At 48.2% G+C, this 14,877-nt stretch overlaps 1 protein-coding gene across 4 annotated transcripts in view; it reads right to left on the minus strand.

The window, feature by feature from the left end:
* LOC142431488 (uncharacterized) overlaps positions 1–14,877 on the minus strand; it is an 81,274-nt gene that overhangs the window by 56,081 nt on the left and 10,316 nt on the right. For 3 of the 4 annotated variants that reach the window (XM_075536459.1, XM_075536461.1, XM_075536462.1), the window contains exons 1-2: positions 1,371–1,477; positions 837–961 (exon numbers count right to left, since the gene is read on the minus strand). In XM_075536459.1, the coding sequence (XP_075392574.1) occupies positions 837–961; positions 1,371–1,386 (141 nt within the window). In that variant the 5' untranslated portion in view covers positions 1,387–1,477. Of the gene's footprint in view, positions 1–836; positions 962–1,370; positions 1,478–14,877 lie in introns of those variants that run through there. The other variant, XM_075536460.1, reaches the window with a different exon arrangement.

Consider the following 14,877-nt stretch of genomic DNA (forward strand, 5'->3'; position numbering starts at 1 on the left):
TGGTCCCATGGGCGCCATGCGTGGTAACTGCATTAACTTCGTGGGCTGGAGAACGTGTACGGCAGGCAACATAATTTATGTCTCCGAATTATAGCACGAATGAAGGATGATGTCATGGGCTACCACAACACAAAAACAATTGGCCTTGGAAGTACAGCCAGAAGGGCCTGAAAAGAGAATGGGGGCTGCCTCACAGCGTCTCCACAGCACCAACCACTGCAGAAAGACCCGGTGCTTCACAGAGGCCACAGGCAAGAGGGGCATCTCCGACTAGATGCAACAAGCTCAAAGCCGACCGTGATCCATGAGGCCGGCTGCACAGGACAGGCAGTGCTCGGCTCTGTGGGACGGAGGTCACTGAGTGGACCCAACAGCACCTAAGGACAGCGACAGTGAGACAACCACACAGCTGCCACTCAGAGTGCCCCAAAGGGCTAGGTCCCAGCTGGTCTTGCCGCGGAAGGGCAGGGCATCTGATTGACTCTGCACAGACAATAAGGGGAAGTGAGGGCAATGATCATGGCTGTCACAAAGGTGAGGAGGCTGGGGTTCAGAGAGGACCAAGTCACCAGGCACCCCAAAATCAAGTAGCAAGTGGCGGGGTCTGTCTGCCCCCTCAAACCCAGGGGCTGGCGCAGTCTGTCTTCGCACAGAAAAGAATGTGGACTGGGTGGACTGAACCAGTCCGCAAGGCTCAGGCTCCCAGGCTGCGGGGGCGTGGCACCCTAGTCCGGCTGGGTGACGGGGCGGGCCGGGGGGTCAAAGAAGGGAGGGAAATTGAAATTCCGAAGGAACAGCCCACGGGGCGCAGCTGGTGGGGCAGGGGCGTTACTCACGTTCGCCTGTTTCTGGATGAAGCACTTTTCATTGGTGCCAAGAAAGGCGTCGCCCTTGGGGCCACAACCGAAGATTCCCTGGACGCCGCCCCCGTTGGCGCTGGGGAGACTGGCCAGCCCTGGTTCTGCGGAGAGACACAACGTCGCCGAGCTGGTCGCGGGGCAGCCCGGCCCGGGCCCCTGCCCAGCTGGCAGAGGGTGGGGTAGGAGGGGAAGGGGGGCCTCGACCACCCTCGGCCTCCACCTGGCCTCCGCGAGCAGCTGTACCGCCCGCCACGGGAGGGTCCGCGAAGCGCCGGGGCTTCCCGGGCCCGCAGCTCACGTTCCTGCGACCCCCAGGAGGAGCCGAGTTCCCCGGGCGCCCAGGGAACCAGGGGGCCACTCGCTCCCCGCGCCGCCAAAACCCCGACTCACCGGCATCCTCCCCCCGCCCCGCTTGCGTCCCCCAACCCCCCATCCCCCGGCTCACCGGTGCCGGACAGCATCCTCCCCCCGCCCCGCTTGCGTCCCCCAACCCCCCATCCCCCGGCTCACCGGTGCCGGACGGCATCCTCCCCGCGCCCGCGCCGCGCGCTCCCCGGGACCCCAGCGGCGGCACGTCTGCGTCGGCGGGCGCACTCGCGCTCCGGGCCCGCGCGCGCCACCCCAGCTCCAGCCGCGCGGCGTCCGCAGCTGCGCAGCCCTTCGCCCGAAGCGCGGTCGGGCAGGCCTGCTCCGCGAGCCCAGCCAGCCGCCGGGCAGCGCCCCTCGCTCCGGCCCCACCCGGCCCGCCGCGGAGGCCTGGCTCCAGGGCCAGAGCGCGCCTGGGAAAGAGCCACCGCCGAGGTCGCCCGGCGGCCTGAGAGGCGCGGGAGCGCATTTGGGGGGCGGCCTGGAAAGACCGCACCTCTCGTGCGGGCCGGCCGGCCTTCCCTTAGGGAGCTTCGGTTTGGAGGGACCCGACAGTGCAGGGCCAGGCAGGAGAGGCCGGGAAGAAGCGGTAGGCATTTCCGAGCAAGCTGCCTGCCTTCTGGAGGGTTTGCAAACAGCACAGCTTTTTTTGTTTTTATTTTTGTTTCTTTTTTTTTTTCAAGTATCACAATGTTTATTGATAGATACAAGTATATAAAATCAGGGCATGAACATGACTTGATAAATTAAGTAGACTTAATTTCAATACTATAATAAGAGGGACCAATTAAAATTCTCACCATTTGTTTCACACCCACGAAAACCACTTCAAGGGCATTAACAATCTGTCAAAACTGATCAGTGTTCTACAAGTAAACCATGTTTCTTTTTAAAAGACTTGTGCACTTGCCCAGGCTCAAGGATATTAAAATCTAGCACATAAAGCCCATTACTAGAGGTAGAAATACAGGCAATATATTATTACAGCAACAACCATCAATTACAGTTAAGAATTTTTCTGTAACAACCAAATGGATAATCAAATATTGCAACAGCGCAAGTGTTACTGAGCAAAGTGCATCTCTACAGTATTTGGTGTTGCTATTCAAGCATGGCCTAACCAAGGCAGGAAGCCTTCCTTAAAATCGCTGCTGAGATGCCCCTTCCGTGGCCTGAGAGCTCTTGAAACCTCCTTTTGGTGAGCAGGGAAGCTAGGAAGTGCAAAGAATGCAGGCTCTAAGAAAACCATGGTCTATCCCCTAAATAGAGCAGGGGGAAATTGCTTGCAAAGTCTGTCCACCAATTCAAACAAAAGCATTGACGTGGGATGGGAAACCAAGGCGTTGTAATGGGTTGATGCCTTTCAACTGGGTGGGGGCAGTCTTACCTTCCAGGTTGTGGAGGAGGGAAGTCAATGGGAGAGCATGGACAGCACTGGTAGAGAACAGACCTCAAACCCAAATCAAAACCTTGAAGCAACTTTCTTTCTACCTAATCCAACGGGAAATCTCATGGATCCTACTTTCAAAATGTTATCTAGGTTAATCAAATCTTACCTCAGCTTCCCGATCTAAATCTTATCATACTTACCTGGGTTATTAATCCAGTTCCCCCATAATGGCTAACGACTCTACCACAACTAGACCAATAGGTAACATCATGATATGTGAGAAACTAACAGGAAAATAGGATGAGGACTCTATTCCCTAACTTATCACAGAGGGAATCTGGAAAGCTGGCATTCCACGGTAGGAAAGCCTCCACTTTGGTAAGTGAGAGCTAAAGTCCAAGTACATGATCTTACTTTAAAAATTATTCCCACCGATTCTCCCTTAACAGCTATGCTGCCTTAAAGCAAGCACATGGTTGATTCTGTCTCCCTACAGAAGCAGACATGATCCTTTTGTTCTCTCTTACAGCCATGACACCCAACCCCCCTTATGCCTTCCCCCAATGTAGGTGTTAGGTTTCCTCACCTGTGAGCTCAGGGACCCTTATTGTAGATATGCCCACCTTGTGATGTATGTAAAAACAGAATGTGCATGTCTTAAGCTTACTAAAACTATCCCAAGATAATAAAGATTTGCTCTCACTTCTCCCAGTTCTCCAACTCAATTCCACGTGGTCCATCAAGTGGAGCTGAGGTGAGCATGCTGCCATACGATGTGTCTGACTCCCTTATTTTACTGTCTTCAATCTTTCTTATCCTCTATGACTTTATTATAATCTTTATATGTCATCAACTGTACATTTGTGCTTTCTGGTGCTTTGGTTGTTGGAAGCTGGCTTCCTCTAACAATGATAAATGAAGACATGATTAAAAATTAAACAGATCTTACTTGGATCCACAATCAAAAGCCCTGGTGGTATCATGGTTGTGTTGGGCTACAATCCACAAGGTCATCAGTTCAAAACCACCAGCCACCTCAGATGGAGCTTTCTACTCCTGGAATGAGTTATAGTCTCAGACACTCACAGGGCAGTTCTACCCCATCCTGTAGGGTCACTATAAGTTGGCACTGACTTGATGGCAGTAAGTTTGGATCCACAATCATTGTTCATGGAAGTAGCAATCAAGAGAACAAATGACTCAAAGCATTGCATTAGTAAATCTGCACAAGACCGCTTTAAAGTCTTGAAAAGCAAAAATGTTGCTTTCAGGACTAAGGTATACCTGACACAAACTATGATCTTTTCAACTGCTTCAGATGCATGTGAAAGTTCGACATTGAATAAGGAAGACTCACGAAAAACTGATGTGTTTGAACAATGGCATTGGCAATATTGAAAATGGCGTGGATTCCCAGAAGAAAAAACTGAAATGTCTTAGAAGAAATACAGTCAGAATGATCCTTAGAAGCAAGAATGCTAAGACTTCATCTCACAGACTTGGAACATGTCAGGAGAGAATAGTCCCTGGAGAAGGACATTGTCACAGGAAACCAGCCTCCAACAACCAAAGGGGCAGAAAGCACAAATATACAGTCACGATATATAAAATTATAGTACAGTCAAAGAGGATAAGAAGAGGAGAGAGAGAGTAAAGGAGTCAGGCACATTGTATGGTAGCATGCTCACCCAGTTCCTCTTGATGTAACACGTGGAACTGGGAGAAGTAACCCAGAGCCTTTACTATCTTGGGACATTTAAAGGAAGCCTGGGTGGTATTAAGGTCCCTGAGCTCACAGGTGAGGAAACCTAATACCTGCATTGGGGGAAGGTACAAGGGGGGCTGGGAGTCATGGTGGGAAGAGAGAACCAAAGGGTAATGTCTGCTTCTGTAGGGAGATAGAATCGAGCATGTGCTCACTGTAAGGCAGCACAGCTGTAAAGGGAGAATCTGTGGGAATAATTTTTAAAGCAGGATAATGTACTTGGATTTTTACCTCTGACTTACCAAAGTGGAGGCTTTCCTACCATGGAATGCCAGCTTTCCAGATCCCCTCTGTAATAAGTTAGGGAATAGAGTCCTCGTCATATTTTCCTCAGTGTTAGTTTCCCCCAGGGCATCATGCTTGGTAAAGAGGCAGCAAAAAGGCGGAAGGCCCTGGAGAAATGGATTGACACGGTGACTACAGCAACTGTGAGGCTGGCACAAGACTGGGCAGTGTTTCATCCTGTCGTCCATAGGGCTGCTATGAATCAGAACGCATGTGAGGCTCCTGACAATATCAAAGGGGGAAACTTGCTGACAGACGGAGCACCTAACAACAACCTGGAGGAAGCTGTATCCTTGGAGGACGAGTAGAGTGGGGAATGGCCGATCCTAACTAGCAGCCATAGAGGAGTTTCAAGACTCCTGGCATGGTCACAGGAGGCCCTGTGCTTGACCCCAACCCAATGCTGCTGAGGAGAGACCCATAGATCAAGGCCTATTGGGACCCCTTGTTCACAATTGGCCTCTCATTTTTTCTATACCCAGTTTTTCTAAGTCTGAAAATCTGCACATTTCTAATCTTTATAATTTTTCCAGTTGGAGGGGGTAAAAACGAGAGGGAGGTGTAGAAGGCTAGAAGTACATACGTGGCACAGTCCTCCTTACTGATACCAGTGTAGCTGATACAGTGCAGCTACTGTGCCACCACAGGGTATGTGGCTAAGGAACCCTAAGGTGTTACCACCTGGGTCCCCAATAGGCTTTATGGACTCTTCGAAATAGGAATAACTGTGAGGATGGTGCGGGATCAGGAAGTGCTTCTTTCTGTTGAGTATATGGCTGCTTGGGGCCGAAACCCACTCAATGGCATCAAACAACCTCCTTTTGATGCCAGTCCCCAAATCTATGCCAATAGTGTACCCCTTAATGTTTTAGAAACATGACCAGCTAACAAAACTCAGCTACAGGAAGTACTCATAGAACTGTATATACACACACTGTCGCGTGAGCCCCAAACACTCACATACCCATCCACTCGTACACAAGCTCATCCCAAAAAAAAGAAATCATAGAGACACCCTCCCCCCAGAAGAAAGGACAGCACTGAATCTTCAGCTCTGAGAGAGGGAGATATCTGATCGGAGCACACGGGAGCAGATGAAGAGGGAGGAGGAGAGAGTGGAGCACATCTTGGCCCACCAGGCCTTGCGGGCGATGTTCTGGATTAAAGCAGCCAGTCCACAGAGAGGACCACATGTGCATATATTTATAGGTTTAGTATTAAGGTAGCAGAAGGACATTGAGCCTCTACTCAAGTACTCCCTCAAAGGAAGAATACTTTCTTCTATTAAATTGGCATTCTATGATGCACACTTTCCCAACACAACCGCTGAAGACAAAGTGAGTAAATAAGCAAATGTGGGGAAGAAAGCTGTGGTGCCTGGCTATCAAAAGATATAGCATCTGGAGTCTTAAAGGCTTGAAGGTAAACAAGTGACCATCTAGCTCAGAAGCAACAAAGCCCACATGGAAGAAGCACACCAGTCTGTACGATCACGAGGTGTTGAAAGGATCAGGTATCAGGCATCATCAGAACAAAAAAAAATTATATAATAGTGAATGGGGGGGGTGCAGAGTGGAGACTCAAAGCCCATTTGTAGGCCACTGGACATCCCCTTACAGAAGGGTCTCAGGGAGGAGACAAGCCAGGCAGGGTGCAGTGTAGCAACGATGAAACATACAACTTTCCTCCAGTTCCTAAATGCTTCCTCCTCCCCCACTATCATGATCCCAATTCTACCTTACAAATATGGCTAAACCAGAGGATGTACACTGGTACAGATAGGAACTGGAACTACAGGGAATCCAGGGTGGATGATCCCTTCAGGATCAGTGGTGGGAGTGGCGATACTGGGAGGGTGAAGGGAGGGTGGGTTGGAAAGGGGGAACCAATTACAAGGATCTACATGTGACCTCCTCCCTGGGGACAGACAACAAAAAAGTGGGTGAATAGAGACATCAGACAGGGCAAGATATGACGAAATAATAATTTATAAATTATCAAGGGTTCATGAGAGAGGGGAAAAAATGAGGAGTTGATGCCAGAGGCTTAGGTGGAGAGTAAATGCTTTGAGAATGATGAGGGCAATGAATGTACAAATGTGCTTTACACAATTGATGTATGTATGGATTGTGATAAGAGTTGTATGAGCCCCTAATAAAGTGATTTTTTAAAAAGAAGCATGTGAGACACACACACAAACTCCAGGATGCTTCCTTATCTTCCTTTTGAGGGGGGACATGACAAGTGTGTCCCTCAGTACCAAGGTAGGTGGATTTGTGCAAGACATTCAGAAGTACGCCTTCTTCAGGTGTTTAATGAATAGAAATAATTGGCAGAGGGGTGTTCAATAAGTGGCCAGAATTTCAACCCACAGGTCCAGCTGGTTGCTGGGAATGAATTAGTGAATTTGGTGGGAAAAAAAGAGGGAGGAACAAGGGGAAGGATGGGCGGGGCTGGGGGGGAACACAGGACTATAAGTGTTTTGTGCCCTTGAGCGTAGGGATAAGGTGGTCTGGGGGAAGCGCTGGGGTTATCCTCCCCACTCCCTACCCACCCCCAGAGGGCTAATCAGATTGCTGCAATTTCCTAACAGCCATCTGGAGTCTTTTCTCTAAAGCGGGAAGAAGGTTCTGTGCACTTAGGTGAAGAAAGGAAAGCCTTTGTTGCCCATGGAGATATCTTCTCTCCACTCACCCTACCTCCAACACTCAGCCTTTCCCACTGCCCGCCTGCCCGCAGCCAACCTAAACCTAAAAGCCACTGTGCTCTCTTCCTGGATGATAAACCAGAAGCTCACTGGCCCAGGTTTGGTGCCTTGTTTCTGCTGAGAAGCATGGAGCAGACAGCTGGTTTGGAGCCGATGTCCACACATGGGAACACCTGCTATGTCAACAGGATGCTACAGCACCTGAAGTTCTTGCCAAGTCTCGCAGACTACAGGCTGCCCGGTATGGGCAACAGGGCTTCCGTGCACTGGATCCCAGCTCACATGGCGCCAGCCCTCCATCATCTCGCCCACCTTGGAGCCCTGCACACACTGGAGAGAGGCTTTCATAGACACCAGCAGGAAGAGGTCTGTGAGTTTCTGATGTCCATTCTAGATGTCATGCAGAAATCATAGGCGCCAACTGAGACTTGCCAAGGACTCAGGTCTGACCAACAAAACTTGGGTGGGTGCTGGAGATCCAATCACATGCTCATACCACCGGAGGCAGCGTGTCAGACTCTTGCCAATCTTGCCTGGACACGCTCCTGGATCTCCAGTCAGCTCAGCGTGCGAATGAAGGTTGGCCAGTGAAACTTCTATCGTAGGATTTGTTAGATGAAAATATCCTCTTCCAAGACATTCTGATGGTATCTAAGTTCATGTGGGGTATACTCGGTGTGATTTCTGTGTCTTCCATCCTGTGAATCCCATGTATGCAGATGCAATTGATGTTGTTGAAAAAGATATCTGTAATATGGCATTGTTAATGGTTTTTTTAATGAGGTTGTCCTAACAACAAGTATGAGATAAAAGAAAACCACCTGAAATTGATTGTGGTTATGATTCCACAACTCTTCTTATTATGATTGAACTATTAAATTGTATGATATGTGAATTGTATTACAATAAAAATATTTTAAAATTTTTAATGAGGTTGTCTTTTTGCTATTAAGTTGTATGAATTTTGTTTTTAAGTATTAGGACATTATCAGATATGTGGTTCCTGATTGTTTTTTCCAAAACTGTACATCGTCTCTTCATGTTATTGATATTGCCACATCTTTAAGGAAACTTACATCTCAGGTAGGAAGTTGCTTGCCCTTAAGGGATGAGTTCTGGGGAAATAAAAAATCACTCTAGAGACAGATGCTTGATTTTGAGGAAGGAACAGTTAATTTTCTATTACTAAGGAAATCATACCTTCCTTTCTTGATGCTACTCTAATATGTTTCTTATGTTAGAAAATATATGTAGCAAGGGAGTGAAGAATTATATTATCCCACTGTCCAGTTCTTCCCACATTCTGCTGCACATGACATTTATACAGAGTGATAATCCCCAGGTCTCACACAGGACATCGTCAATCTGTGCTACTGAGGTTAGCACCTATATGGTTTAAAGTACAACGGGTGATTCGTGTGAGCCAAATTATGCATCACACCTTAATAAGCATATGGATAAATAGGAGATGGTGTTCTTTTGATGCATATGAGGTGGGTTACACTCTGAGCGTGTGTATTTTTAGCAAGTTTTAGATCCACAGATAAAATTGTGTGGGCGGTAGTTCTTTTTGCACTCATATTAATAAAATTGAATATTTAAGTGCTCTTTGATTAACAGATTATGCACAAATTAAAATACCTATTTCAAATGTCATACTTAGCAAACTTTTTTTAAAATCAAAGAAAATGTTACAACACTTCAGTAAAATTTACTAACCAAAATAATCAGGACCAAGGGAATATTTCCAATACCAATTTCATTTTAATATCCCTTACTGAAAAAACTCTTTAGTTTCAGCCTAGGGTGGATACTGTTTGAAGATATAAGTCCCATAGATGATGAGTCTTTTACAATCTTTCCAAAATCCACTCACTTTCACACCAAATACAGGTTCTTTCACAACCAATACAGGTGAATTTTAGAGTTGCCAGTGACATTATGGTTTAATACTGACTCTCATATGTTGTTAAGTTTCTTATACATTGACTAAGTTGCAAACACTTCACTATGCCTCTTTGATAAGTTCCCATTTAAATCCTACTGAAATGTACAAGATCAGAATTAACAGTGTCTGCATGTCTACCTTCCCACATTAATTATCCAGAGTTCCGTCATTGCACCCACCTCACAATTATGGATGTGATTCAATAAAGACAGCCTCCTCCCTGGGTCTTTCCCTGCTGTGGCCATTCAGTCACTTTCAAGTCATATGCGCCTGTACAATGAGTCTTCTCCCTACCACAGTGGTCTCTCTCCTTGTCACTGTCTTCCTTCTTAGTGGGACACAAGGGCAGCATTTCTCAGGCTTCTCAAGGACATGAGGGCCCTGAGTGCACTAGAGAAGTGAGGGATGTTCTGAATCTGGAGCTCCAGTATCCATTACCCCATCTTGTAAAGATAACTTTCGGGGATTGGACTGGGCTGGAACAAGGCTGGACAGTGAGGGTGAAAAGAGAGGGTAGGCTTCAACAGTATTAAATTGAGGTCGACTTTGTGGAGGCTGGAGGTCAACTCTTGGCACCACAGCCATGGTCTTCTTGTTTCCTGGTCTTCTGGAGAAAGGTGCAGTGCCCATCAGGTGAGCCCAGAGGAAACCAGCATCCAACAACCAAAGGACCAGAAGGCGCAGTGAACGGCAATAATATATAAAGCTTATAGTAAAGTCATAGAAGATAAGAAAGATAGAAGAGCGAGTAAAATAAAGAAGTCACTCACATTTTTATGGTAACATGCTCACACCAGCTCCTCTTGCTGGACTACATGGAACTGGGAGAAGTGAGAGAGAACCTTTATTATCTTGGGACATTTATAGATAGCCTTAAGGTATGAATATTCAGTTACATGCATCACAAAGCGGGTGGTATCTACATTAAGGTCCCTGAGCTCACAGGTGAGGAAACCTAACACCTGCATTGGGGGAAGAAATAAGGGGGGTTGGGTATCATGGCAGGAAGAGAGAACAAAAGGGTAATGTCTGCTTCGATAGGGAGACAGAATCACCAATGTGCTCACTTGAAGGTAGCACAGCTGTTAGGGGAGAATCTGTGTGGTAATGTTTTTAAAGCAGGATCATGTACTTGGGACATTACCTCTCACTTACCAAAGTTTTACCAAAGTGGAGGCTTCTCTACTGTGGAATACCAGCTTTCCAGGTTCCCTCTGTTAGGGAATATGGTCCTTGTCATATTTCCCTCAGTGTTAACCCTATAACACCGAGTGTGACGTTTTCATAACATTTAATTGTTTATATTAATATATATATTCATAAATATGAAAAAATACAAACAATTTTTTTCCTGAAATTAAAAATTCAGGCGTTATAGGGTTAAGTTTCCCACAGGACATCATGCTCCACCATCTGCTCCTGGAAATACACCTCAGGCCGCAGCCACAGGCAGCAGAAGTCACAAAGCTGAGCCACCAGGGCTTCCTGTGGGCCCAGGCTTCTTCATATCCAAAGTTCTGGAATTACTGTCCGGGGTCATCGGTGAACCTGGCAGGCAGGGCTCAGGGCTGAGGATCTGGCTTGGGTCTGGGTTCCCATGGGGCAGCCTCATTCATCTTGCTCAATCTTGAGAAGTCCTTCCTGCTCCAAGGGCTCTGGAACAGTTCCCCCCCCACACACACACCCTGCCTGGGGGAACACACCTGTCCCATCAGAGCCATGGACACCTCACCTCTCAGCCCACCTTGCACGGTTGCCCACTGAAGGCTGCCAAGCCTCCTGCATGTCCTGCAGATTGGGCAAAGAGCTCCCCATCTGTTAGTCCTCAAGGGGATAGTCAGGACACCTGGCACTGAGAACTCAGGAAGGCAGAGAGCAGGCCCACCCCTGCCAGGGGGCTTTCAGATGCTGTGCCAAACTGGGGCAGTGAGATCCAGAAGAATGGCCCCGGAGTCTGTGGAGCAGGACAGAGGATGGGTGGGAACGAACAGGGTTTGAGGAAGAAAGATACTCAGTGACATCATTTGCTACCTTCTTGTCGGGAGCAAAGCAGAGGGAAGAAAATCAAAGAACAAATGGCCATTCAGTCTCCTACTCCACTAACTTGAGAATAAGAGTGGATGGCGTCCAGCTACTAAGGCCAAGTGTTCTGATCAGAATCCAAGCAGAAGATCCTGGTCAGACAGGGAGGGGGGGGGAGGAACACAATTCCAAATCATAAAAAAGACCAGACTTACTGGGCTGAGAGAAACTGGTGGTGCCTTAAGACACCCTGCAAGCCTAGAATCGAATCTGCCTCTGGGACTCAACTTTCCATCAAACAATAAACAGGTTTACAAAGTGAAGAAAAACACAAGAATGGTACTCCTCAGTACAATCCACCCTACAAGACCAAAAAGGCAGCATTTGTCCCCCAAATCAACACCCAGAAGGCAGGGAGGGGCAGAAGAGACAAATGGACAAAGAAAAGCCAGAGAGAAACTGAGGAAATGCTGGTGCACTGAGAGGACTGCAACCAGTGTCACAAAACTGCCAAGCAAGCAAAGTGCATGGGTCGATTCTGCCTCACAATGACCAGAGAGGGCAGAGTAGAACTGCCTTTGTGGGTCTCTGAGACTGTTGCTCTTTACACAGATGGGAAGCCTTGTCTTTCTCCTGGTCACAAAACAAAATGTGCACAAATTGACAAATTATTTTAAAAAACAAACACTAAACTGCTCTGTAGACTTTCCTCCAAACTACATTTTTTTAAGTAGGAAAAATAAAAGCCTCATTAGGAATACTAAACTGTTCAAAGGCAGTTTGAGGACATTAGCAAGATTGATGCAGACCAGGAACAACCAGTCCAGCCATCTTGGGCATGCGACCAGGAAGACCAGGACTGGCTCCTTCACCAGGAGACCTTCCCTTCCCCGATGCTCCCCTCACACAGAGCTCATGAGGCTTAAATGAGAGCCGCGGGTATAGTGGACTGGCCGTGTTCTCCACTCTGCAGTGCTGGACACAAGAGCAAATCATGGCCCTCCTCCAACATGATGCCACAGAGGTCAGAATTTTAAAACAATTGCATGCATTCTTGTGTGTGTACAATAAACTCAAAGATGGTAATTCTACAGGAAGCAATTGAAGGAGAGGGCACTCCTTTGGCGCTTTACAAACTTCCATGGAGCATCTGAATTTTCTTCACATAAGTCATGTGAATAGGGCAATCAGAGCAAAGGGAACAGCGCACACACAAGTAGAGTGGGGCAGATCTTGCAGGGGCTTCGCCTAAGGTGAGGTTATGGATTTAAGCCTGTGTGCAAGGAGACCAGCAGCCCACATGCTCAGTGGGGGAGAACTAGAGTACTGAGGACAAAGGGGGCCCCTTGTTCAGACTACTAGAACAGGGGAAAGCTGGAGTTGGGGAGGGCCTTTTACAACCAAATCAAACCGGCAACTCATAAGCAGTCTGAGTTTGGAAGTCACCCGTTGCTCTTCCTGGTAGAGATGTGGCGGTCTACTTCTGAAAAGATTTAGTCTGGAAACACCATGGGGCAGTGCTACTCTATCCTATAGAATTGGTCACTATGAATTGGAATTTACTGAGTAGTTTGTGCTTTCGTTCTTGGACAGGAAAACGCACTGGGTGAGCAGACATGGATACAAGTTGGGGAAGGGGAGTCATTGGATTTCCAAGACCATAATAACTGTTCAGGGGAGTAAGCTCAAGTCTTTCTCCTGAGAACTGCTAGTGGTTTCACACTGCCGACCATGCGGATCGCAGCCCAACGCGTAAGCACTTCACCACCAGAAAGATGTTAAAAGGCATGAAAACAGATGCTAAGGAGATGGGGAATGAGCGGGACACCAGGAGTAACCGCTGTAGGAACGAAGGAAGTGCCGGAATCTTAACTGCGATGTCCCCCGCTCTGAGACCCGGATAAAATGAGACGGCCCTCCTGGCTCCAGGAGCCACTCCGGGACAGGGTCGGCCTCCGCCGGACTCCATATCCCAGTAGCCCCCGCGCCGCCTGGGTCAGAGGGCCGCCGTAGGCAGTCGAGCGATAGTCCTTCCCCACCGACACACACCGACCCCGGCCTTCGCGATACCGCTGGCCTTTCCGCGCCCGGACTCACCACCCCGAGAGTCGCGTGACCTGTCCCTGGGCGACCACCGACCACCCCTGGGGCCCCAGGAAGGAGAGTTGCCGACACCCCGCGGACCACTTCAGGCGTTTAATCCTCCTCCCACCTTCGCCACCTCGGCCTGGCACACGTGGAACGTCTCCATGGCGATGACCCCGGGGCTCGGTACCAGAGTACACTTTCCGAGGGGCCCTCTGGGAAAGGTAGTCCACACGGTCCTCCGAGAAACCAGGGGTGGCAGCGGACGACGAGGCCTTCCAGGAAGGGTAATTCTCAGGAGCTTATCTCCAGGTAGCGCTCTTCCCCCTCCAGCAACCGGCACACCTGCTGTGAGCCACACCTCCCTCCTCTGCCTGCTGCCGACTAGCCCCTGCAACACGCGGCACCCTGAACCGGCTGTTTACCTGGGTCACCATCAAGAGCAACATTCCTTAGACTGGGGCGCTCGCTACCTCCCCAGAAAGTTTTACCAGCTGTGCCATCCTCCGCCCGACTGAATAGCCTTCACATGAACCATGGCCTGTCTGGGCTGACAACTCCTGAAGCTAGTCTCACCAACCCTGCTCAAGCCCCCAAGCAAACCCGTTCTTCTGAACACCTAGTGCGTGGAGTGCAACGGGTTTCCCCAGCCACCTGGATCATAAAGAAAACATCACTTTCCCCGCTCTCTTCTTATCTGAACCCCCTGCACACGGAGCACTTTCTAGGTCGCCTCTTGCTGAGCCCCACCAACTGTGACTTGTTGCCACCAGACCCACCAATGAAGGATCGCAGCCTAACACTCTTAAACTTCTACCTAGAGTCTAGGGCACACCTGTCCTGGTCCTGGGCAACTCCATTTTGTTTATTTTTTAAACAGCTTCTATCACAAAATGCAGCCTGGCATCTTTGACCTGGATACAAATATAGATAAATCAAACACACTACCACCCAGTCAATTCTGACTCATAGAAACCCTATAGAATGTTTTTTTTTCACTGCTTTTTTTTTTTTAGTTTTTTTTTTTGTTCTTTATTTATTTTTTTTAACAAATTATTGGGGCTCATACAATTCTTTTCACAGTTTAGAATGTTTTTTAAATGATGGCAACAAATGTACAAATGTGCTTGACACAATGAATGGATGGATGGATTGTGATGAGTTGTATGAGACCCCATAAAATGATTTTTAAAAGAAAATAATAAACCCTAGAGGAAAAATAATTTATAAATTACCCTAGTGTTCCAAGATGTGAATGCAACATGCCAGCGTGGAGTAGGGAACCAGTGGGGAGGTCTGGGGGGCCAGCCCCAATCCCAACTACTAAGTGGACACTTGCCCCTCCCCACAGAAGAATTTATTTCAAAGGATGGCATTGAATCTGCAGCTCCAGGAGAGGGACATATCTGATCGGAGCACACGGGAGCAGAGGAAGGAAGAGGAGAGAGT

This window comes from Tenrec ecaudatus, chromosome 18 (assembly GCF_050624435.1).
Source record: "Tenrec ecaudatus isolate mTenEca1 chromosome 18, mTenEca1.hap1, whole genome shotgun sequence".
Classification (NCBI taxonomy): Eukaryota; Metazoa; Chordata; class Mammalia; order Afrosoricida; family Tenrecidae; genus Tenrec; species Tenrec ecaudatus.